Consider the following 25,818-nt stretch of genomic DNA (forward strand, 5'->3'; position numbering starts at 1 on the left):
CCTTTTTTATTTCGAGTTCATAATGGTTGTTATAACATTTCTTTCTCGTCTCTTGAGCGCTGATGTTGTGTTTTTGTTTTGTGTCGAAAGAAAGTACTTTATTTGTGTGAATTACTTTCAAGGACTTTCAGGGTGGCTGGCTGGCTGGCCTTTGTCCTTTTTTAATGCGCGTATGACCACTGGCATTTATGAGAGGCATTTAAGTATTTTGTTGTTACTGTTTTTAATATCACTGTCATCTTAATTTCATTGGCAGTTATCCCACTTAATTTATATGGAAACTTATTTTTTCTACACCAAACCGAGCACATTAACTATTACTTGGCGCTTAAGGATCCAAAGGAGGGACGAAGCAAAAAACCTCATGGAAATTTTCGTGGCAAGCCCTCCATGGCATTCTTAAGTTCTGTAATAGCCCGGTTTGGTGTTAAGACGGTTTTAATTCTTAAGACAAATGATGTTGTGTTTCGTTTTTACACTTCGTTTTCTTTTTCGTTTCGGTTGCCTCCTTTGTTCTTATTCGCCAAAGGATAAGCAATCAACGAATTTCACCAGCCATAAAATGAAAATATTTTTCCTTTTCTGTTTTTGGCCAAAAGATTATTAAAGTTTTATATCTTTATTTTGGCCGGCTTTACTTTTGAGTTAAGCCTTATTCCCTTTTTGTTCACTATTTTTTAACCACAACGAAATTGTTGTATTGCCTTGATTGTGTGAGGGCGTGGGTTATCTTTTGGGCTATCTTCGTATCCTAGTGGCCAGTTGCAAAATAAGATGTGTCAGATTGAATATCTTAATTAAGCTATATCTTATTTCAAGTGAAATAAATTGGGGTTCATTTTTTGTTTTTCTTTTGATTCTCATAGTTCTGTATTGGAAATGTGAAAGATGAGCCAAAAGAGTTGGACGAAAAGGGAAGATAAGAAAGTTCCTTAAATTCTTTGAAATTCTTAATTTGACATTCGCACTTCTAGACAATTCTTTGATAATGGAAGAGGGATAATCAATAATTTCTTGAAGAATGACATATTTTTTTTTTTTTTTTGGTTATTTTTTACCGGATGTGTGTAAGTTTTTAGCATTTGGAATAGGCTTTTCTTACAAAAAACACCAGTAAAATATGGAATCTCTATTGAAAATTGGGAAAAAGGTTCATCTAAAGAAAATCTGAGAGAGAGAGAGAGAGAGAGAGGGAGGGAGAAGAGAGTTGTTAAATAACAGACTGACTTATAAAAAATGCCCAGGCGAAACGACTGAAGCTTGAAACTTGAAATTTTGCACGAAGGTCAGTATTGGTGCAAATGCGTGTGATAAAGCTGGAAATTCAGAAATTCCGTCTAAAAGCCTACGAAAAGTACTAACATGTACGAAAAAATGAATACTTTGCACATCGTATTCCGTCCAGAAACCCCCCTGTAAAGGGGTTTTTCTCTAGGAAAGACCTTGAATTCGCGTGTAGAATACACTCAAAAGGACCCCTTTCTTTGGAGGTCCTTTAAAAGAGATTTATCTTTCTATCCCTGGAAGACTCACTCATTCTATCCCTTGAAAACTCGACTCACGTCATGTTTCACCTTTGTCCTACAAGAAAATTCGCACGGCTAAAAATTCGCACTTAAAGCGTACGAAAATCACTAAAATGTACTATGAATTGAATAGTTTGTATTTGACAAATTGAATGAGCTAAAATCCTGAAATTTGGAGCGAGTGTCTCTGATGAAGTGCAGGAAAGAATTACCAAAGGGTTTTTGGCAATTCGAACTTTAAGGTTACGTAAAGATCTACGTTATAAACGTTCTAAACTTCTAAAATGTTGCCATTTGGTATTACGTGAACTGATAGAGCTAAAATTTGATTAAATTCTGTAACTTTTGAAAATATATTGAAAAAATATACAGTTCTATAAATTTCCATATTTTTTTATTTTGTGGGGAGCCCTTTACATTTCCTATTATTTTCGCAAAAATAACAATTTATAAAATTCTTTATAAAAATTCCTGATTTTTATAAAAATTCACGATTTTGTTTTAGGCAAGACCTTGTAAACAATATACAAGGTGCCACAAAAGTAATCCTCCTATCAGAAAATGCTACAAATTTTACGATTGGGCCCTAATATCAGTTCTGTTTTGACATTTTTGTCAATAATCATGGGTGATGAGACTTATTTACATTTTAGCGGGTATGTAAATAAGCAAAATTTACGCCTCTGGGTCAAGGAAAACTCCGCATGTAACCCACAAAGAGCCATTACACCCGCTTAAAGACACTGTATGGTGTGGTGTTTTCGTTGTAGAAGTCATCGACCTTTTTTCTGCGAAGACGTCGCAGACCAAACTGTTAGTGTGAATGGTTAGTAATTTCCAAAATTCAGTCCATTCGGACTGATATTAGCCATGTGGTGCACAATTAACCTGATATCGGATAAAGACATATATGAGCGCTATATCCTAATCTGAACCGATCTCGATAAAATTTGACAGATGTATTTTCGAGTAGTATCTGATGTCCGGTATCAAATATTATTCTTCTGGAGTGCATATTTTACATGTGAGGCACTTAAATCCCCAAAAGTGTCAAATTTGATGTACTTGCTTCTAGACTGAATCCGGTGGGATGTAATAAAATACTTATATTGGCCATTTGGTGCACAATTGGCCCGAAATCGGTTGAAGATATATGTGAGCTATATGTAAATCTGATCCGATTATCACCATTTTTAATAGGGTTCGTCCTTGGGCCAAACAAATATTGTTTGCAAAATTTCATCTCAATCGGATAATAAATGCGAACTGCATCTTGTTCACAAGAATACATGGACGTACGGACTGACATGCATAAATCGACTCAGAAAGTGATTCTCTGAATATCCTCAAAGGCAACTATGGGTCTATCTCGCTTCCTTCTCCTTTGTTACAAACAAATACACAAAGACATAATACCCTTATCACTTGTTGTGTAGGGTATAAAAAGAAAGAATTGCTCACAGTACCGTTCTCAGGAGCGCATACGTAACGCTACGATTTTTCATTGTAATCATCATACGCCATGAGGTCTGCTAGTCTCTTTGCGGACATTTAACCACCTAAATAGTTATTTTATTTCCTGCATTTTTTTTGTCATTTCAGTGCAATAATTTTACTACAATAAATTCTAATACATCTACTTAAGAATTCAATTTAACAATTTTTTCGGAAATATTGAAACTTAGGGGCAAACATTACAAACAAGTAAGCAAAGTCTATAGTCGTGCGGGGCCGACCATGTGATACCCTACAACACTGCAATATTTTACAAGCCCCCTTATGTCCAGATCGATTTTAGAAGACTTCGCTTTTGAAGTAATGTCACGGAGCACTGACCAGACCAGGGACATGTGCCCAATATTTAAGCACTACGTCATTCTGTTAGTTGTTGTTGGTCCATTTTCCATCCAAAATTCTAGAATCTTTCCCTGTCCTTAACTCTCTTCTCAGGCGTGTCGATTAGCTTCAATTGAGTGATCAGGATAATTTTTTTTTTGGTTCATTTGAATCTCAAAATATTATTTTGCGATCATCTTTCAAAGTAAGAGGCCCCTCTGTATATCCAAATTTAGACTCATCTACATGATTTGCTTGTCCACGATATTTGGCTACATTCGTCAACGAAATTAGCATAAAAAGTCCAGAAGTTCGCCTTTTTGTATTTCGGATATCGCCTGAAAGTAGAGCTGGTATTTTTCACACAAAAGTAGTGGTCCATTCTACTCGCTGTCCTAAACTCTAACTTCCTGCGAGATTTCGTGTCCTTTGATTTCTATAGCGACCTTATAACGGCTACAAAATCAGGATTATTTTTAGTTGTTGGTCCATTTGAACTCCTAAATATATTGCGGACATCTTTGAAAACAATACCCTTTTCGTGAGGATCGGACGATAATTGAAATCTGCATGTAATATCCCCAACCTGTGTTCTAAAGTGAAAAAATATTACAAAATATACACTTCAATATTATAAGTCAAAATTAAAAAATCGCATGCGATAAAAAATATGAAAAAATAAAAAATGTCACAAAATACTACAAAATCAATAGCAAGATCATTATAGGCGTCTTTTTGTGTGATTTTTTTAGATTTTATACTTTTATGCCAAGAGGGCATTCTGAATTGACAACATTTGCCAAAATCGGTCCAGCCATTCATGAGATATATGCATTCAAGCTAACATTCCTTTCCTTTGCATATACGCATTGTATATATTTCGCTATATATATCCGATGTATTTACTATCAGCATCTACATAACGGTCAGAATTGACCTGTTCGTCTATTTGTGATTTCGCCGGGATTAAAAATATTCGCAGTTTGATGGAAAATTTGACTTTTATTTAACACAAATGTTATGGCGAATTTCACCCGCTAAATATTATCCGATGACCTTCAGAATTGGAAGGCTTCTGCCCAGCCCCAAGCTCTAGCACCATACTAACTTCCGCGTCGATTGGTCCATAACTGCGACCTGTGGAAAGGAAATTTTTCAGTTTTTGGTCCATTTTAACCCCTAAATATTGTGCGATCATCTCCAAAAGAAATAGGGTTCTATTCTGACCTTAATCCAACCTCCATTTTCAATTTCGTGAGGATTGGTTCATAATTGTGACCTGTAGCTTGATAACAAATTAACATGGACAGACGGACGGACGGACATACATAGCTAGATCGACTCAGCTCGGCGAGCTAGGAAGACCCATATATACTTCCCTATGTGGGAAACCAATATTTCGAGGTGTTACATCAATCAAACTTATAATACCCCAAACACATAGTGTTGTAGGGTATAAAAATTCTTAACAATTCGAGTAGTTATCTATTAGAACTGTTTTAATTCTCTTCTCCCAAATCGCTTACTATTTCCTATCCATTTAAACTTGAGCAGATTTGTGGTCTGAAATAATAATTCCTCTTAGACAAACCCGAAAGGGGGGGCAAAAACTATTTCATTGAAGTTGCTTTGAAAAGTTTAATTAATCATCTTTGGGTTGTATGCGGCTATTGAGAGTAAAACCTCTACACAAAGCCCGACATCATCATTTATAATTAACATTATCTACCACCAACCATCTATCCATGCGACCCACATTTTTATTACAAAATATTGCCGTCAGAGGAGGAGGACATAAAATAAAAACAAAAACATCAGGAAATTATAAACGACATCAGAAACTAAGGAAGCAATAACTTTATTATTTATAATTTTTAATAGAATTTCTAGTTGTTGTTGGTGCTGCTGCTTCTGTTTTATTTGAAGAGTTCAAAATGGAGAAAACTATTTGCCAAAGTTATAATAAACTTTAGCTACTACTAAAAAAAACAAAGTAAGAACAACAAACTAGCAACAACAACAACAACACCATCTATTAAGTAAAAATACTGCAACATCTTGTTGCTTTTAATGTCGGCAAGTACGACGCTTCTTCCTCATCGTCAATATAATCATTGAAGCAATCTTAAGTCTATAGCATTTTCTTTTAAAACTTTCTCTCTGGCACAAAATTATAGTAACATTTTCAAGAGAATGCTGAGGGCGGGCGGGTCTTGGAAATCAAAATATTTGTCCAAACTTAAAAATATATTGAGACAGGCAGAGAGAGAGCGGGCGAGCGATATATTTTTATAGAGTTATTATACATGCCTTACTTATGCAGCAAAATGGTCCATTCTTCTGTACATATTCTTTGGCCATTAAAACTTATTTTAAAGTTTGTTCTTTTTTTCTTCTTTTTACAAATAGTTTTAATATTATCGGTCAAAGCTGCAAACAGTGGGTTTCAATGGAAAATTGTTTCAGTGGATTGTAATGTGATGTATTTTTGATTAAGGAAATTGAATTTTTTTATGTGTACGTGAGTATATTTCCTGGCAATTTAAAAGGGAAAAACTAAAACCGATCCATAATATCAAATCTCAAAAAAAGTGAAAATGAAGAATAGTTTAGGTTTACAAAATATGACAATATTTCATAGACCACATTTTCGTATCTGTGATTTTCTTGAAATTAATTTCTCCATTTTTTCTTTTAAATCACTGTGCAACATGACAATTCTGCCTGACCATTTTATAAAAGCATATAAGAAAAATGGCAGATCGTTAAGTATCAAACAAACTCTAATTTTTCTTCAGTATCAGCAATAGAAACATGAAAACTTTTTCTTGCTTACAAAGTCTTAGAAAACATATTGCATTTATTGTGCAGAGGAAAACTGCTGCTACCGAAGCTATTGAATGCAAGGACATTTATTTCAAAATTAGAACAAATGTCCAGTACTTTGGGCATTTATAAATGACAACATGTTTTCATTATGTGTTCCATCTATGGATATAACTGGGCTAACATGCTTTTGGGTTTTTTTTATTAATTACGCTATTATTTTTCAATATAAATATAAATTTTTAAATTTTCTAATATTAGAAGCAGAAGGTGAATGACGATGATATACAAGTAGACAAAATTTAATATAAAAGGCTGGGGTGCAAAAAAAAAATACAATTACCCATTTGCCCAACAAAAAATGTCCGATGCAGCTTCTACCTTGATTGCAATAGAAAAATACATATGAGCATAGCTATATAATAACCAAGAATAAATTTACTATATGGAGTGGAATTACAAAGTGCAACAAAAAAAAAAAAAAAAAAAAAAAACAAAAAAAAAAAAAAAAAAAAAACGGGGAAAATCCAGAAGATTTCGAAGGTAGAGCTATAAAATAAAGACACGTGTAACGGCGTTTTTAATAGATGGGTCAAGTCCCGCCTCTTCCACATTTCTGGAAATTGTAGGTTTAAGATTCATTCCTCGGCAATATTGCGGATAAAAATACAATGAATATTTTGGTCGAAAATGTTAACCCTCGAGCGATGCAACAAAGTTATATATTGGATCCTCTTTTATATGGGATCATATAACGTCGAAATATTTCACCACCTATTCCTAAAAGACGTCAAGGGTCTAAATCTTACCAAATCGCCAGGAATTGATACACATTAAAAACACATTAAAAACACATTTTAGGGTCATTTCAAAAGAAAGACGCCTATGAGAAAAATATTTTACATCAAATTTCACTATAAGTTACCTAAGAGGAGAAATATATATACATATATCTTCATTGCATTTAAAAAAAATATTTGTTCCTTTTTTGTAAATTTTTCCTCGGATTTTTTCAAGTTGACCCATCTAAGTAGCATAAAATTTCGTTTTAGGTGGAATTTGTCAAAAGAGTTTTTATTTTTCACATCATTATACCCTACAACACTATGTGTTGGGGGTATTATAAGTTTGATTGGGCCAAAAATTATGTAACACCTCGAAATAGTGATTTCCCACATAGTGATTTCCTAGCTCGCCGAGCTGAATCGATCTAGCTATGTATGTCCGTCCGTCCGTCTGTCCATGTTAATTTGTAATCACGCTACAGGTCGCAATTATGGCCCGATCCTAACGAATTTTTGAACGAAGGTGGGGTTAGGGTCAGAATAGAAGCCTATTTCTTTTGGAGATGATCGCCAAATGTTTAGGGTTTGAAATGGACCAAATACTGAGAAAATGTCGGATTTTGCAGTAGCTATACAGGTCGCAATTATAGACCAATCGACGCGGAATTTCGCATGTAGCTAGAGTTTAGGGCGGGGAAGAAGCCTATCAATTTGGTCATCGGATAATATTTAGCGGGTAAAAGAGACCATATCTTTTGTGTTGAAAAAATTCAAAATTTTTCATTAAACCGCGAATATTTTAAATCCCGGCGAAATCACTAAGCCATGACAAGGTTACGTCTGATCTTTACATTGATGTTAACATCCAACAAATCGGATATATAGCAAAATATGTGCGATATATATGTCTATCAAAGAAGATATGCTTGAAAGATCTCTTATATGTCGAGAACGGCTGAACTGATTTCGACAGTTCTCATTAATTCAGAATGGCCTCTTGGATATAGATGCGTTTCAGTCGAAAACCAATAATAAATGTTAATCTTTTGCCACTTTTGAGAGATTATAGGTCTTTGGGAAATATTGGTTCCAGATCTAGGAAGACCATTTACGTGCAACATCTACCAATAAATTGGAAATCAGCAAATTAGTTAAAGTTGCTATTATTCGAAAATTAGAGAACGAAACCTGATGGTTTTCTTTTATTATTTGTCACAATATCTTGTGGAATTCTTTCGAGTATCTCGCCTATATAAACTGTATCGTTTATTATAGTGTTGTAGAGTATTCAACGGTCGGCCCCGCTCGTCTGTAGGCTCTGCTTACTTGTTTATTGTTAATTTAAAACATATTCAATCCGAGTCAAAATCTTCCTTTATACCTCATTTTTGGGAAAATGTCAAAGTGAGAATTTTTCTAGATCGAATTTCATTTTGCGTCTCTGAAGAAAACAAATCTGAATAGTTCAAGTAATTTGAAATTTGATGGTGACCTTTGGATAAAATCCAAAGAAAATGGGTCACATTGGACCAAATTTTGGAATAGCCTTCTTGTAAGGATAACTCAACATTCGGTGAAATTAAATGGAAAACATGGTGAATCTATTTAAATTCGCCAAATGTTGACATTTCCGCCTAAAACAGGATATGATATTGCTTTCAGGCGCCAATTCAAAAAAAGTCAGAGAAAAAGTTGATCAAAAAAAAAAATAATGTTTTTTTTGTAACTTTGATGTAATATTTTGTTACGTACAGCGGAAATAGATCGTAGTTACATTTGATTATGAATATATTTTTCTATGGCCTCATCTTAAAATGAAGGATTATTGAACATTTTTTCACAAAATCACAAAAAGTACTTCGTTTAGATAAAATTTAGACCTTTGCTGTCTTCTAGGACCTACAGGGTGAGATGAAAAAACTGCAACCAAATTCAGACTGTTGTCATTTATAAGCCACTCATTCGATAGCTCTTAAAATTATTCCAGTGACAGCTCATTATATTGTTTACAAGCGTACAAAAGTATTTTGGTGAGAATTTTCCAGAAAAGAAAGCATTCCAGCATATAAATGTGAATAAATCTTTTGTGTCTCGTACCATCGATCGTTACCGTGATACTGGTAGCGTAGCCCGACGTACAGGAAGTGGACGAAAGAAAACAGCAACATCAGCAGAAATCGTTCGAAAAGCAAAGAAGTGACTTGATCGAAACCCGCGTCGCAGTGGCTCGTGAGCTGAACAGATTGTAATATTTCATTCGGCAAATATTGGAAAATGAGCTTGGGGTAAAGTCATTGAAATCCCAAAAAGTGCCAGAACTTACACCGCAACAGAAAGAAAATAGACTCAAAAGAGCTTAAGAGTTGTTTCGCTTGGCCGAATGTGGTGAACTGCTGAATTTGGTTTACTTGCCTAAGAGGTCAGCTGAAAATGGGTGAAAACGGTGGCCACCGGAACTCAAATGCCGGCCATGGTGATGGTGTGGGCCACCATAACAGCCGATGGTCGCTCTCTGCTCGCATTAATCGACCGTGGCATCAGAATAAATGCCGAATATTATCGCGAAAATATTCTAGAGGGAGTATTTAAGCCTTGGGCACGCAAACATTTTGGCCGCAAATCTTGGACATTCCAACAGGACTCAGCACCATCGCACTCAGCACGCTTCACCCAATAATTGTTACAAAATGAAGTTCCTCGCTTCGTTTCCAGCAGCCACCAAAATGGAAATGAATGGCCACCAAAATCTCCGGATACCAATCCGTTGGACTATTGTGTCTGGAGTATTTTTAAAGCAAGGTTGGCACTAAATAATACCCAAGTGTCGAACACCTCAAGCAAGCGCTCCGCCGGAAATGGGCCCAAATACCGTAGAGCAACATTCGGGCAGCGTGTGACGCTTTCATGGGTGTTTGAAGGCCATAATTCGTGCCAAAGGTGACCAATTCGAACAAATCTAAACTTATTCTAAAATTTCATGCTATTTCCGACATTTTTTTTCTTTCATTTTATATAATTAGAAAAAAAATTGTAAAAGTTAATTCGTTTGACTTTGGAGGAGGACTTTTTATGGGAAACTTTTGTATAGACGGTCTTCTATAGAAAAGAGGACATTTTTTAGGATCATGTATAAAGTTCTTTCAAGAGCAGAAAATTATATATATGGGTGTCATCTTTAAGGGTACGATAATTTAGTATGCCCTTTTTAGGGAATATAAAAGAAGAAGCTTTCCGTGAATGCACTGCAGTGGTGAATCTTGTAGAGAATAGAAAATAGGAGAACAGAGTAGACCTCTTTAGAGGAAATTCCTTAATCTAGTAAAAAAAAATTTCCCCTTCTAGAAATATAATAGAGAAATTAAGAAATATATATAGAAGTGAAATTACTTTTAATTTAGGGTCTCTTTGAATAGGCCATAGTATTATTTTGTAAAATGGGTCACCAGTTGCGTATGTTTTCTTGAGAATAGAATATCCTCTACTGGTTGTAGAATAGAAGGCTAGGGGACTTCAAAAAAAAGTTGAAACACTAAAGAATTATATTAAGTCCATTTTAAGTAATCACCAGAGTTGAATATTTGTTGGTGGTATTTCTATAGAACAGAGCGCCATTTAGAAAATGTCTTTTAGAGAAAAAGCCTCTAGGGTGCTTCTATAGAAAAAAATGCCTTATGGAGTATTTTAATTAAATAAAAAATATGGGAGGGGCTATTCTATTGTGTCGAAATTCCTTCATGTGGTCTGTCTGTCGAGCCTGTCGAATAAGTATAGGAGAACAATGCAAGTCCTTTCAAAATTCTCTTACATAGAAACCTGTTTATAATTTTCCTGTAGACTAGTAGTCTATAAAATTCTCTAACCTGGTAACGCTATAAAATTATAGATTTCCTGTCGACGAGAACACGATTGATACGAGTGATTGAGTACGATCTATTTTAGAATGTCGTTTATTGTAGACCATTGAAGAGTATTTTTAAGAGTAATATACTTCAGAGACATCGGAAGTCCCTCGCTTAATACGACGCATACGCCACTTTCTGCCTTAAGAACATAGCAGAACTGTCTAAAATGTATGTATGACCTGAACTATTCCTGAAAATTTGGTTTGATGAAACATGTTTCTACGTTTTGAATTATTGAACTATTTATTTAGTCAATGGAAAAACTGACAAATTGTTATTTCCCCCTTCCCCGCCCCCACACACTTACCTTATTGAAATGGTGCATAGTGTTGTTGGCGCTGTAACAGTGTTTGTCACCACAAGCCAAACTTTCTTGAATTATACAACGGTTTTTGGCTATTTGAAGCTGACGCTGCTGACGATGATGCTGCTGCTGTTGCTGCCGCGGCTGATGACGCCAGTGGCGTTGATGAAATTAAAAGATCACGATGTGACGACGACGACGACGATGCTGTTGTTGTTCCCATTGTCATGGACGATGATGCCTTGTAGGAGGGCGCTATGTGTTGGCCGCGACTCGTTGTCAGCACAACACAATCGTCCTGCAACGAGGTCTGCAGATCACCCACTGTTGTCTCTTTGATGTCGGACGTTTTTGTTTGGGCCAAATTGAGTAGTTCCATGGGCAGTAGCTCGGAATGCAATGCTTGGGCCAATTGCCCGGCAGGAGGTGTCATTTCAATGTAAAATGTCTCATCGTCCAGCATGGCCGATGATGAGGGCGATGTTGTTCGGGTAGTGGTGCTGGATGATTGTGAATTGCTACGCGGCAGAATGTGATGGCGATTTGTTGCTGCGGCCATTGTCTCCGCATAGGATGAGGATGTTTTAATGGTGGCTGGTTTTTCGGTGGCTGAAGTTTTTTGCAGTTCACGAACGTGCAAATTGTGTAGCGGCGAACTGTAGGGTGCCTCCAGGCGTGTGCTGTGATGCCATTTTTGCATGCCCTCATTGTAGCTGAGGAAACTGTGCACATCATCATCCAACGAGGTGTTGTGCCGTTGGTGGGGCCTCAGGTGGTGGGCTGGAGAGGATCGACGCCAGGGCACATCACACCGATAGGCATGCATGAGACCCAACAGTAGCACCACAAAAAGGCCCGATGAGACCAAAAGTATCAAACCAGGATGGTTGTCTTTGTTGTTGGCTTTTCTTAGATCTGACCACTGTTCCGATTGGGAGAGTTTCTCATGTTGTTGTTGTTGCTGCTGCTGTTGTTCGTCATGTAAAATTTGCTGCATTAATAGTTCATGTTCATGCTGAAATGTTTGGGGCTCATGCATGAGATGATGGGCCTGCTGTCTGTTGCCGTTGACGGGCGTATTGACGGTGCTGTGTTTGGCCATATTGTTGTGTTGTGGCCTCAATTCTTGAAAATGTCTTTCGGAAAATTGCCTTTCATTTAGGGGATTGACCATCTCTGCAGAATTGGTGGCATCTGGCAAAGGACTAATGGTGGTTGTGCTGGTGGTGGCACTAGCTGGGCTGTCCGCAATCACCACCTCATGCTGTTTGGTCACGATGGTCATTTTCTTCATAATCAATGAGGGCTTCTTTGTCTTCGCCATATCAGCATTATTTGATTTCTTGGCATAAAGTGAATAATCCTTTACTTTTATGGTCTCTCCTTTGTGTTCGAAAGGTTCATGCTGAGGATGGTGGCGCAGGCTAAGCATGTCATTGACGTTGTCGTCGTCGTCGTCGTGATTCTTCTTAAATGGCTTTGTAGAATGTTGGCTTTTGGCCAAAATAGTTTTCATAGTTTGTGGTCCTGTTGCTGCTGCTGCGGCTGTCGATGCCATTCCGTAAGTTGTAGTTGATGGTGGTGTACTAGTTGTTGTTGTTCTTGTTGTGCCAGTGCTTCGCTTGCCAGAGTCCTGTGGGTTGGCTTTTATGAGTTCATCAGTGGCCACCATAAGATTGTCGCCTTTATGCATCAGCAATGGTGTGCCTATCAAATGTCGGTCCTTGACGTGCAGTTGCAGTGGCTCATGTTTGTGTACAACCGGTGTGGCAGTTGTGGTTGCAACTACGACTGCTTTGCTCGATGTTGTTGACATTGTTGTTGCAGCAGCTGTCGTTGTTGTCTCTACGTCGTATTCTTCTGGCTCATGACTAGTTTGGTTAGTTGGCGTTTTACCAATAACATTTGACTTGTCTTGTCTTTGCGGTCTTTGGTCTGCACATCCTGCGGGGAGAGGAGAGACGAAAACAAAAAACAAACACAATTTTAATATTTTGTAGCAAAGTCATAAAATTTTTAATTTACATTTATGTTGAAATAATATTTATGAAAATGTTATTCTTTTCTCCCCATCTCTCTCTCTTTCTCTGTTTATCTCTTTCCCCCCATATTTTAGGAGATTGCCTTCCTCATTGTAAAACAGTTGTAAATTGTCATTTAAATGGTTTGCAAGATTTTTTCCATTAAATTGCTTTTTCAATTGTATGTGTATTTGTGTGTGTGTGTGTCTTTGTTTGTCCCTTCACTGCAGATGTGTCTTTAAACTTGGCCAAGACTCTTGGGTAGGTGGATAGGATTTAGAATTTCCTTTTTTATGGTATTTGCATCTTTTAAGATTACATTCTATACTGTCTGTTGTGAAGGCAGGCTGCCCCCTTCATCACCTACTTTTTGCCATGCACTGAAACGAGTTCAACCGCATACAATGACCCTTATAACATTCAATGATGTGGCATAACATTATTATTATGCATGAACATTGAATTGCTTGTTTTCATTACATGGCTGCTGCTGACTGTTGCTCGTTGTATCCTAGCATGTATACGTTTTGGGAAAGTCCGAGTAGCTTGCAAGGGGTGGCCAAAAGTGGCCTTATGCTAGGAGAAGAAATCGCCCTTTTTATGAGGTTTGGTATTTTTCTCTTTTCTTTTTTTATAACTTTGTCAATGGCATAAGATGGCCGTAATCAAATCGAAGCACATCATAGCTAATGGCGGCGACCTCAATGCCTGAAAATGTATGGCATAGTTTTGGTGATAGCAGTGTCTATATATGTAGTAGTAATTTCAATAAATTTATTAAACAAAAAGGTAGTAATTTTCTTATGGTTGTCATTTTATGGAAATGAGGTTAGTTTTATTGGGAGAAAGAGAACATTTTGTTTTTCAAAAAAAAAAAGAAAGTGTTGCCCACATTAAACCCATAATTCTAAAAAAGTAAGTACATGAAGCGATTTTCATGACATAACGAGGGCAATAAGTTTAGTCCATGAGCAGAACGTTTCAAGCGGGTCTTCGCCTGTTCAAGCCATTGTCTGAATATGAAGACTAAAAAAGGTAGCCTATTTTTATACCCTCCACCTTGGAAAGGAGGGTTTATAAAATTTGTAATTTGTTTGTCATACACCCCATGTTTTTATACCCTCTACCATAGTATTGAGGGTATATTAAGTTTGTCATTTCGTTTGTAAGACCTTTTTATACCTTAAAAGTGTATATATTCTTGATCAGCATAAAATGCTATGTCGATTTAGCAATGTCCGTCTGTCTTTTCGTCTATCCATCTGTGGAAATCATTCTAGCTTCCGAACGAAATGAAGTAGATTAATAAAATTTTACTCAAATGTATATTATGTCTGCAGGACTTTTGGTATTGGTATTGGTTTTGGTAGCGCCCGCATATAACGGTACCTCCCTACATTCGGTACTTTGTTGATTTTAGCGACATTATTCACCGGAATTGTTTCAAATTTGGGTTTTGAAGTTCGTAATGGATACTACAGCCAAAGACAGAAAATTGTCTGTGCGGGTCCACGTCTTCGTATAGCCCCCATATAACGATACCTCCCGATATTCGGTACTTTGTTGATTTTAGCGACATTATTCATCGGAATTGTTTCAAATTTGGTATTTGAACTTCGTAATGGATACTACAGCCTATGACATAAAATTATCTGTGCAGGTCCACGTATTCGTATAGCCCCCTATAATGGTACCTCCCGATATTCAATATTTTGATGATTTTAGCGATATTATTTATCGGAATTGTTTCAAATGTGGTATTTCAACTTCGTAATGGAAACTGAAGGCTAAGGCAGAAAATTGTCTGTGCAGGTCCACATTTTGGTATAGCCCTCATATAATAGTACCTCCCTATATTTATGATTTTAGCTACATTATTCACCTGAATTGTTTCAAATTTGGTATTTGTAGTTCGTAATGGCAGAAAATTGTCTGTGCAGGTCCACGTTTTGGTATAGCCCCCATATAATGGTACTTCCCTATATTCGGTATTTTTAATATTTTAGCTACATTATCCACCCATTTTTTAAGTTTCGCATTTGAGTATTGTAATGGTTTATGACGGACGTTGCCTATGCAGGTCCACGTAGCCGTATAAACCCTAATAAAACGGTTAAGTTTTGGTGTTTTTAAGATTTTAACAGAACTTTAAACGGATTTTTTTTTTTTTTTTTTTTTTTGAAAATTGCCGAATTCGTTCCAAATGATGGAGGGTATTTAAAGTTGGGCCCGGCCGAACTTACAGCTTTTTTACTTGTTTTTTAATATTTACTTTTTTACGAAAAATGTTAAATATATCGAAGTTTCTATGAATTATACAATTTTTTTGCTTTATGTCAAATGTCATTTTTATAATTTTGTTTCTTATTTTTCATTTCATGTTTGTGCTTGACTACGGCAGGTAAGTTTCTTATACCAGTTTTAATTGTAACATATTGCATTCTCTGAGATTAAAGCGGATATTTCCAAGGTCAGCTGTTTAGCTTAGTCCTATTAAATGTCTATTCATAAGGATATTTTTTTAAATAAGGTATTAGACTAATTGTAGCATGCAGTGCTGTACGTCTCAGAATGCGAGAAGGCAGACCGAAAACTGTCACATTTTAAGGTAACTACCACTTCACAATAAACGTCTAAAGAAATTTTAAAAATAGTGTTCCTGAAAAATGTACAGGTAGAAGAGAATAGTGAAGTCAGTTCCAGTCCCTTTTAAGATTTCCATTTTCTTGGCAGTGTACTTCAAACAAACATCAAAGCTTGTCCACGAATGTAAGGAAAACCAAGTAAGCAAAGGCTATATTCGATTTGGGCAGTTTGGCAAAGTTGATGACTCCAGCCTTATCCCTTCACCCCATTATAAAAATTTAGTACCAATTAAGTACAATTATATTACGCATATTAAAAATCAGCCCTCTTCTCTCAACCTCAAAATCAAAATTTCAGGATTTCACCTCTATTTCTTAACCAAATACCAAGTTTAGTACCAGTTAGTGCTTTTCGTACAATTATAATACACATTTCTAAAACCACCTCCATATCTCAATTTCAGATTTCAACAGAGACTTCAATGTCAAATTTGAGGAGTACCACTTAGTACTTTTCGTACAATTATAGTACACATTTCCGAAACCACCTACACTCGAATAGTGACCCTAGTACCAAATTTTCAGATTTCAAGTATTATCTATTCTACCAATTCTAAATTGAACCAATTATATTACAAGTATATAGTATATAGTTCGCACATTTAGTACACATTTCCAAAACCATCTTCATACATAAAACTACTATTTTTCCAAACATGATTCTCGTACCGAATTTCAAAAAAATTTTTAGCTCTTTCCGTTCACGTAGTACCAAATGTTAACATTCTAAAAGTTTAAAATCATTGAAGTATTTTTCCTAACCTTAAAACTTGAATTTCCATAAATTCTACGGACCTGAAATACATATGATTGAAATTCTCTCCACCTACTTAATTCCTTTGGGAACCTAGACTAATTTTCACAGACAGGCAAATGGATCGCCTTAGAATCTTTTGAGTGTAAAATGTTTTTTATACCCTCCACCATTCTATGGAGGTTATATTAGCTTTGTCATTCCGTTTGTAACTCCTCGAAATATTCATAAAAGACCCTACAAAATACAGGGTTGCCCATATTCGACGGACCCATCTGGCAACGCCATAACTTTTGATAGAGATGTCACATCGCTTAATGACATACCGCGTTTGAAGCGTCAGTCCAAGCAGATTTTTACCATGAACCAATACACGCCACACGAGCGCTCTGAAATAGTTGAAATTTACATTCAACAGAAGAAGTCAATAGTGAAAAAAAAAAAACCTGAGAAGTGCGCCTTCTAAGAACACCATTAAGCGTTTATACGAAAAATTGTCGACTGGTAAGGCTCTTTCTAATCCGACTGGTAAGGCTCTGTCTGTCCGACTGTTGTAATCACGAACGAATTGAGGTAGAAGTCTAAAATCTTGCATACATGCATAGTTTACCATTAGGCAGGTTAAGTTCGTAAATGAGCCATGTCAGTCAACGTGTTCGTATAGCCTCATATAACGATACCTCCCTATATTCGATAATTTCATGATTTTAACGACATTGTTTACCGGAATTATTTCATATTTGAAGGTCGTCTTCATATAGGCCCCATTATAACGGTACCCGCCACCACCCATTATTCGATATTTTCATGATTTTAGCGACATTATTTACCGGAATTATTTCGAATTTCGTGTTTGAATAACAAAAATGTCTGTATGCAGGACTACGTCTTCGTAAAGCTCCCATATAAAGGTACCTCCCGATGTTCGGTGTTTTGGTGATTTCAGACGCATTATTCACCGGAATCCTTTCAAATTTCGTATTGGTGGATCTCAATGGGTACTACAACCTATGGGAAAAAATTTCGTATGCAGGTCCACGTCTTCGTAAAGCTCCTATATTATGGTACCTCACGATGTTCGGTATTTTGATGATTTTATCGACATTATTCATTGGAATTGTTTCAAATTAAGTTCGTAATGGATACTACAGCCTATGACAGAAAATTGTCTGTGCAGGACCACGTCTTGGTATAGCCCCCATATAACGGTTCCTCACGATATTCGGTATTTTTTGATGATTTCAGCAACATTATTCACCGGAATCTTTTTAAATTTCGTATTGGTAAATATTACTATGGTACTACAACCTATGGCAAAAAATTTCGTATGCAGGCCCACGTCTTTGTATAGCCCCCATATGACGGTACCTCTTGATATTCGGTATATTCATGATTTTCGCGACATTATTCACCGTGGTCGTAACAAATTTCATATTTAAAGTTCGTAATATGTACTACAGCTTATGACTAAAATTTCGTATGCAGGTCCACGTCTTCGTATAGTCCACATATAAGGATTTTTATTTAAGTGGTGGTTTTCGGAGTTTTATTGAAATTTTTCAAGTTCCTTCAAATGGTGGAAGGTATTAAAAGCCAGCCTTATCTGTTTTTTACATGTTTTTTTTACAACCTTAATTTACCCACCATTTAATGGATGGTATAAAAACTAATGAAATTAAAATCGTAAAAAATGATTTTTCGTCACCGACAGCTACTTCAGTCTTTCGGACCAAATTCTGCCCCAATTAGTACACTTTTCTTGGCTCGGTTGTATAATTGGCCCCAATCACTTGTTCGTTTGTCGGACAATAGATGATAATATAGGCTTGTTGTTAGTCCTTGTTTTTCATGTAGTCGTTTAAAACTTACCATTCGCATTCGATTGCAGGCATTTATCATTGACATCATTTCCATCTAATGATGGTACGGCCGATGGAGATGCTGTCACTGTCATTGATGAATTTTCTACCTCAGTTGTGATAGTTTGATACACAATGTTGGAGGTGGGGGTTGGTGAGGTTATTGTGGACGACCAAGAGTGATGCTGTTGCGATGTTGCTGTAGATTGTTGGACATTGTTCCTCGGTGTAATTGTTGTCGTAATTTCTAGTGCGCTGGACATTTTATTGTTGTCATCTTGAGCATCAGTGTCCATGTCATTGTTGTTGTTTGAAAAATTGTTATTGCTGTGGGTAGCTGCTGCTGCTGCTGCAGTGATAATGGTATTGTTTGATGCTAAATCCTTATCTTTAGCCATTGTTAAAAGCGGTTTAGAGCTGAGTTGTTGAGCAGTTGTTGTAATACTATCCTCTTTTAGCTGTTGTTTTGCTTCGGCTGTATTTTCTGCCACACTGCTGCTGGTCGTTACATCGATCCTCCTCTGTTCATTACTTTGGGTGTTAATATTTGCATAAATGTCCGTTTGCGTAGTAGCAGAACTTGTTAATGTCATTTTGGGTGGAGATAAGCCTTTTATTGTTGTTGGTGTTGTTGTGGTTGATGTTGTTGTTGTTGTTCTCGTCGTTGCTACTGCTGGTTCTTGTGTTGTGCTGCTTTCCAAAGATTTAATCTTTTTTGTTAAGCCAATCTCTGTTTTAATTTCTTGTTGTTCTTTATTAAGTTTGACATTCGCAAGCCTGGTGGCCAGTGTTGTTGTGGAAAGTGGAGACATTGGGGGAGTGGATGGCTGTGTTGTTGTTGTCGTTGTCGATGTCATTTCCCTCTCCCCATTTTCTTTGCTGGTATCTGCCATACCACCAGTGATGGCCTGCGATTTTGTTAAATTTATTGCCATTGCGGAAGTTGTTTTTGGTAGATTTGTTGGTGTTGTTGCTCTCAGAATTTCGTCTGTCATTCTGTCTGCCGCCAATGCTAAATTTCCTTGTGCAGTTTCTTTGCCCGGTTTTTCTTTCATATTTTCCTTTAATATTTCCGGCAGATTGGCAGTTGGTAGTAAAGTTGCCTGTAATGTTTGTGTAGCTCCCACAATATTGTGTTGTTGTTGTTGTTTTTGTTGCTGCTGTGATGAAAATTCTCTCATAGTTTCAGTTGTACTTGAATTCATTTCACCATTGGAATTTCTTTGGTCCTCAATTGTTTGTTCTTCTCTGTCTTGGCCCGTTGCATTTTCTCCAGCTGCATTTGTGGCGATTAAGGCCTTTGCCATCTCGCTGAATTCTTTGCTCGCATTTGCCGAGTTGGAATGTTCTTGCGGCTTATCCACAGATGCTAATGTTGACTGCAATGTAGTTGGTGTCCCAGCTGCTGTTGTTGTTGTTCTTGGCATTTCATTTTCTTCTTCTTCTTTTCCATTCTTTTTCATTTCCAGTGTTATTGGGACTGGCATTTCATTTGTTGTAATTGCTTTTACATCGACCTCACCCGCACTTGCAGCTAGGATCTTATTAGAAGCTATGGCCTGCTGCCCGGCCTTTTTGGAGGGCAGTGGTATGGCTTCATCCATGATGGAGTTCAAATTAAAGTTTTCAACTTCAAGAGAACGTTCAAGTGTAATTTTCTTTGGCAGCGACAACTGCAAGTTGGATTGGTTTATTTTCTTGTCAATGGCACACTTGGGTTGGGGTATAAATTTATTTAGACTTGAATTTCTTGGACATTGTTCCCCACCAAATTTCTCATAGAAATTGTACATTTTCATAAAGTTGTCTTTTAAATTCCTGCCACGTTCATTACCTCCCTCGGAGTCTTCATCATTTTCGGAGTCTTCCATCACCTCTTCCTCTTTATTTGTCCTCAAACGACAGGTGCTGGCCCATTCGGCTATACCCAACAGATCTGAACATTTAATTGGGTTATCTTCCAACAGCAACTCATTAAGTCTTGGCAGGGTATGAATTATACCCTGGCTAATACCACGTATCTCCGACGATTGTAAATTAAGAGTTTGCAGCTTCGGCAAGGTTATGTCCGGCAAATACAACAACTTGTTGTTCGACAAATCAAGGGTCTTCAAACTTGTCAGACCCTGGAAGGATTGTGACTGGATGTCCATAATATTATTGTATTGCAAAAACAAATGTTCCAATGACACCGGCAAACTCTGGGGTATTTTCTTCAAATTATTGTGGTCCAACATTAAAATTTCCAATATTTCCAAGCGACCCAAAGCATCGTCCTCGATTTGTTCAATATGGCTGTGTGATAAGTCCAAATATTGCAGCAGCGGATAGCTATCCAAATCGCCGCAATTAATGACCTAAAATGAAATTTGTAGGAAAAAAACATATAATTAATATTATAATCAAAAGAATGTAGTGCAAATATGTTATACCCCGATCCGTTTCAGATTTCTATGTTAGGATTGCATTAATGATAGCATCGAAATACGCTTTCATGGATTTTTTTTATGAAACCAATTTTTGTTTTTTTTTTTAAGAACTGTCTTTTTTTTCTAAAATTCCGAAATTGTAGATATTTTCTGGAATATTTTTAAAGGACTCTCAAAGAAGGTATTTTCGTAACAAGTAAGGTCTTATTTAAATAGGATAGTAATCAAATGCCGAGTTTTTTAAAACTGTTATTGCCTTAAACGTAATGAATTTTTCAAGGACTATACTCCGAAAGTTCTTCAAATGTCATGGGTTTTTGGGACTATTATTAGACATTGAAGAAAAGTTATTGCTCTGATAGTCTTTGATTTGATCATATTTGCCCTTAAATTTCGAAAATTTTAAAAGACTATTATTGCTACGATAGTCCTTAAAAAGCCAGTAATTTTTTAACCAATTTGTGCTCTAATTGTCCTTCAAATTCAGTTCCCTTTTGACATTAAAATTGCTCGAATAGTCCTTCAAAAGTCATACAGTTTTTTTTCAGGTTTTAGAGATCTTAAAAAGTAATGGATTTCTAAGTTTTATAGGGACTATTATTGCTCTAATAATCCTTCAAAAATGCTAGTTAACTAAAATAAATTTTTAAGGACTATCAGAGAAATATTTATGGGTTTTTAAGGACTTTCATTGCTTTCATAAATGTCCTTTAAAAGTCGCCTCTGTCACGATGTAAAAAATCTTGAATGTTCTGAAATTTTTAATAATTGTCAGGCCAATAATCCTAAATTTTTAAGGACTCAGATGAAGATCTATCACATGTTTTTTATTTTTTTTTAATGTTTGAAGGGCCACCGAAGGAGTTAATTTATGGATATTTTTACAGGACTATGAGAGTAAAAATCGGGGATTTGTTATTATTAATGTTTAAAAATATATTTAAAGGACTAACATGGATTTACTGGTGGATTTTTAAAAACATTTTTACAAGGACTATCAGTAGTACAACAATGAATTTTTTAAAAAATGCCTTTTCAAGGACTATCGGGTCTACAACCGTGGATTTTTAAATATATTTCTTCAAGAACTATCAGATCTATAATCATGGATTTTTTAAATAAATCTGTTCAAGAAATATAATAGCTATAATCTTGAATTTTTTAATAATTTTTTAGAGGCTATAATTGTTGATTTTTCAGCATATTTTTTAGAGGCTATCAGAGGTGTTGTCGTGGATTTTTAAATATTTTTTAAGAGGCTATATTTGAGGAGTTTTTACATAAATCACATTTTCGGAAGCTATAATCGTTGTTTTTATACCCTACACCACATAGTGGTAATACCCTTACCATAATTTATGCATTTTTTTGTAACAGGGAGAAAGAAGCGAGATAGACCCATAGTTACGTTTGAGGTTCTTCATAGAAATACTTTTTGATTCTATGTATACATGTAAGTCCGTCCGCCTGTCCGTCCGTCCATTTATTCTTGTGAACAAAATGCAGGTCGCATTTATTATCCGATTGAGATGAAATTTTGTAAACAATGTTTGTTTGACCCAAGGACGAACCTTTTTGAAATTAGTGATAATCGGATCAGATTTAGATATAGCTCCCATATATTTTCAACCGATTTCGGGTAAATTGCGCACATAATGGTTAATATAAGACCAAATGACCTGTATTTTGGTACATCCCACCGAATTCAGTCTAGAAGCAAGTAAATCAAATTTGGAGAAGAATAATATTTGGTACCGGATAGCAGATTCTGCTCAAAAATACCTCGAGATTGCTTCAGATTAGGATATAGCTCCCATGTATGTGTTTTATTCGGTTTGGGGTTTATAGTCCCTCACAAGCGTAATTTACAGCTCCAAAATAAGTGTATCAAATTTTGTCAATTTGGTTTGGATATAGCTCCCATATAAATATCATTAACCGATTTCGGGTTAATTGTGCACCAAAGGGCCAATATCAGTCAATTTTGGCATATCCGGCCGAATTCGGACTAGAAGCAAGTACATTAAATTCACAGAAAATCTATTCAGATATAGCTAGAGCTCTCATATAAATTTTTCATCTGTTTTGGTGTTTAAGTCCCTTACATCCGTAATATGGATTTCACAACAATAATATTTCGTAGCAGATATCTTATAGAGCTCGGAAATACCTTTGCCAAATTTTATCGAGAACGGCAATGATTTGGATATATCTCACATATATATCCTTAATGCGATTTCAGGTTTATTGTGAAAATAATTTCTGATATCAGCCCAAATGGAGTCAATTTCGGGACGTACGTTTCCATTTTGTGCAACTCTGCTCCCTCTATATATTTTTTTAATTAAACCTCCTCCAAGTGATATCATGTACTCTATAGCAATGTTATTTAGTATAAAATATCAAAATGTCTCCGTAAAATTTAGTCAAAATCGATTCAGTATTGGATGTGCCTCCTATATATTAGTTCCCTCTGAAACCAACTATAACTGTTCTAAAGTCAAATGTTGATAGTTGGTATGATCTACTTGAAATAAATTCTTTTGTTACGGGAGCTCTACTAAATATGCATAGCGTTGTAGGGTATCATATAGTCGGCCCGCCCGACTTTTGACTTTTCCTTACTGGTTTTTAAAACATTTTTAGAGGCTATAATCGTGGATTTTTTAATTTTTTTTTTTTTTTTTGAGACTTTAATCGTGGATTTTTGAAATATTTTTTTTGAGACTCTAATCATGGATTTTTTAAATATTTTTTTTGAGACTCTAATCGTGGATTTTTTATATATATTTTTTTTATGAGACTCTAATAGTGGATTTTTTAAATATTTTTTTTTTTTTGAGACTCTAATCGTGGATTTTTTAAATATTTTTTTGAGACTCTAATCGTGGATTTTTTAAATATTTTTTTGAGACTCTAATCGTGGATTTTTTAAATATTTTTTTGAGACTCTAATCGTGGATTTTTTAAATATTTTTTTGAGACTCTAATCGTGGATTTTTTAAATATTTTTTTGAGACTCTAATCGTGGATTTTTTAAATATTTTTTTGAGACTCTAATCGTGGATTTTTTAAATATTTTTTTGAGACTCTAATCGTGGATTTTTTAAATATTTTTGTGAGACTCTAATCGTGGATTTTTTAAATATTTTTTTGAGACTCTAATCGTGGATTTTTTAAATATTTTTTTGAGACTCTAATCGTGGATTTTTTAAATATTTTTTTGAGACTCTAATCGTGGATTTTTTAAATATTTTTTTGAGACTCTAATCGTGGATTTTTTAAATATTTTTGTGAGACTCTAATCGTGGATTTTTTAAATATTTTTTTGAGACTCTAATCGTGGATTTTTTAAATATTTTTTTGAGACTCTAATCGTGGATTTTTTAAATATTTTTTTTTTTAAATAATGGTTTTACAAACTCATATTGCGGATTTTTTAACACATTTTTCAGAGGCTATAAACGTGGATTTTTGAAATAAATTTTTTAGAGTCTATAATCGTGATTTTTTACATAATTATTGTTTTTTTTTGTTTTTTTTTTTTTTTTGAGGATTTTAAAGCAACTTTTTTAAAGACAATCACATCTATAATCAAAGATTTTTTAAAAATTTGTTTTTCAGAGGATTTTTCGAGCAACAATAGTGGATTTAAACTTTGCATGAGGCAGCTAAAATCGTAGATTAAAACTATTTCTTACACTAAGAAAGGTGGATTTTTTTTAAATAATTTTTAGAAGCTATACTCGTGGATTTTTCTTTTAGGAAATTTTTTAGACGCTATAGTCGTGGATTTTTTAAATGAATTTTTCCAGGATCTATAATCGTTGATTTTTATCAATATCAATTTTTTTAGCCTCGGATTATAAGGGCATGTTTCACATATAAATCATTTATAAGTCTGTTTTTTTTTTTTTGTCTTTCCTTTGACTTATTTTCAAATCAAGCCATTTAAGTTTTTATTCTCAAAATATGCCAAAATGAAATTTAAAGCGACATCCCTAAATACGGCATCGAAACAACACACCCACAATATTCTCCGCCCCCAAACAATTTCCCAACATTCTCGCTTTAATAAAATCCTGTAAACCTAGTTATTCCGCGACATCCTTAAATTTATCTTCCTCCAATGGAACGATCGACCAAAATAATAAAACAAAATTTATCATTAATTTAATTAAACCTCAACCGATTCGCTGCCGCCGTCATACTCATCCAGAGTTTGTTTTCAAGACTTCTTCAAAATGTTCATCTTCGTGTCTGTTCGTGCTTAGGTCTCTCCGGCTCCGTCCTTATTGTCAAGTGTTTGTGGAAATGTTGTAGAGTGTTTGTTGTGTTGCTTTGGGGGATTTCTGGATAATATTTTTCCTTGTTTGGTTTTGTTGTTTACTTGATTTTTTCTTCTTTGTCTGTTTCTTCTTTTACTGCTGTTGCGGCAGGCTCCGTCTGCGGCATGTTTACATTGTTTATAGTATTTGCCTATTACCATCTTAAGATTTGTTCTTTCCTCCACCTCCCCATCCCCCAAGCCCATCTGCCCACAAGCCATATGTACGCACCCAAGCACACCCACAAACACACACACACACACGCTTTTTTCTTTGGTTTTGTGGCCCATTTATATTTATGTATGTTTGTATGTCTGTATTTTAGTCATGTTTTTTGTATTTGTTGGGTTTTCGAGCGTTGTTATATTTGTGTTTTATTGTTTACTTTTTGGTAATGTACGCCAAAGGAGGAGACCAAAATAACAGACAGCCATTAACATGTCTGTGTGACTCCTCTTGTACATACACACTCATATAAAATATACACTAACAATAAATATAAAATTGAATTGAATTTATTGCAGCAGCTGAATTAGTTCTTAAGAATTATGTGGATTTAATTGAAATAATGTGGATTGTATTTTACACAAATTTTAGAGATGT

At 35.5% G+C, this 25,818-nt stretch overlaps 2 protein-coding genes across 2 annotated transcripts in view; one reads left to right on the forward strand and one right to left on the reverse strand.

Moving 5' to 3' along the window:
* LOC101888435 (protein timeless homolog) overlaps positions 1-25,818 on the forward strand; it is a 697,464-nt gene that overhangs the window by 338,689 nt on the left and 332,957 nt on the right. The gene's annotated exons all lie outside the window — the stretch shown is intronic.
* LOC101895143 (serine-rich adhesin for platelets) overlaps positions 1-25,818 on the reverse strand; it is a 198,794-nt gene that overhangs the window by 19,330 nt on the left and 153,646 nt on the right. The window contains exons 4-5 of the mRNA XM_059128020.1: positions 18,469-20,815; positions 11,183-13,123 (exon numbers count right to left, since the gene is read on the reverse strand). Of these exons, the coding sequence (XP_058984003.1) occupies positions 11,229-13,123; positions 18,469-20,815 (4,242 nt within the window). The 3' untranslated portion in view covers positions 11,183-11,228. The remainder of the gene's footprint in view (positions 1-11,182; positions 13,124-18,468; positions 20,816-25,818) is intronic.

This window comes from Musca domestica, unplaced genomic scaffold (assembly GCF_030504385.1).
Source record: "Musca domestica strain aabys unplaced genomic scaffold, Musca_domestica.polishedcontigs.V.1.1 49, whole genome shotgun sequence".
In the NCBI taxonomy this organism is placed as follows: Eukaryota; Metazoa; Arthropoda; class Insecta; order Diptera; family Muscidae; genus Musca; species Musca domestica.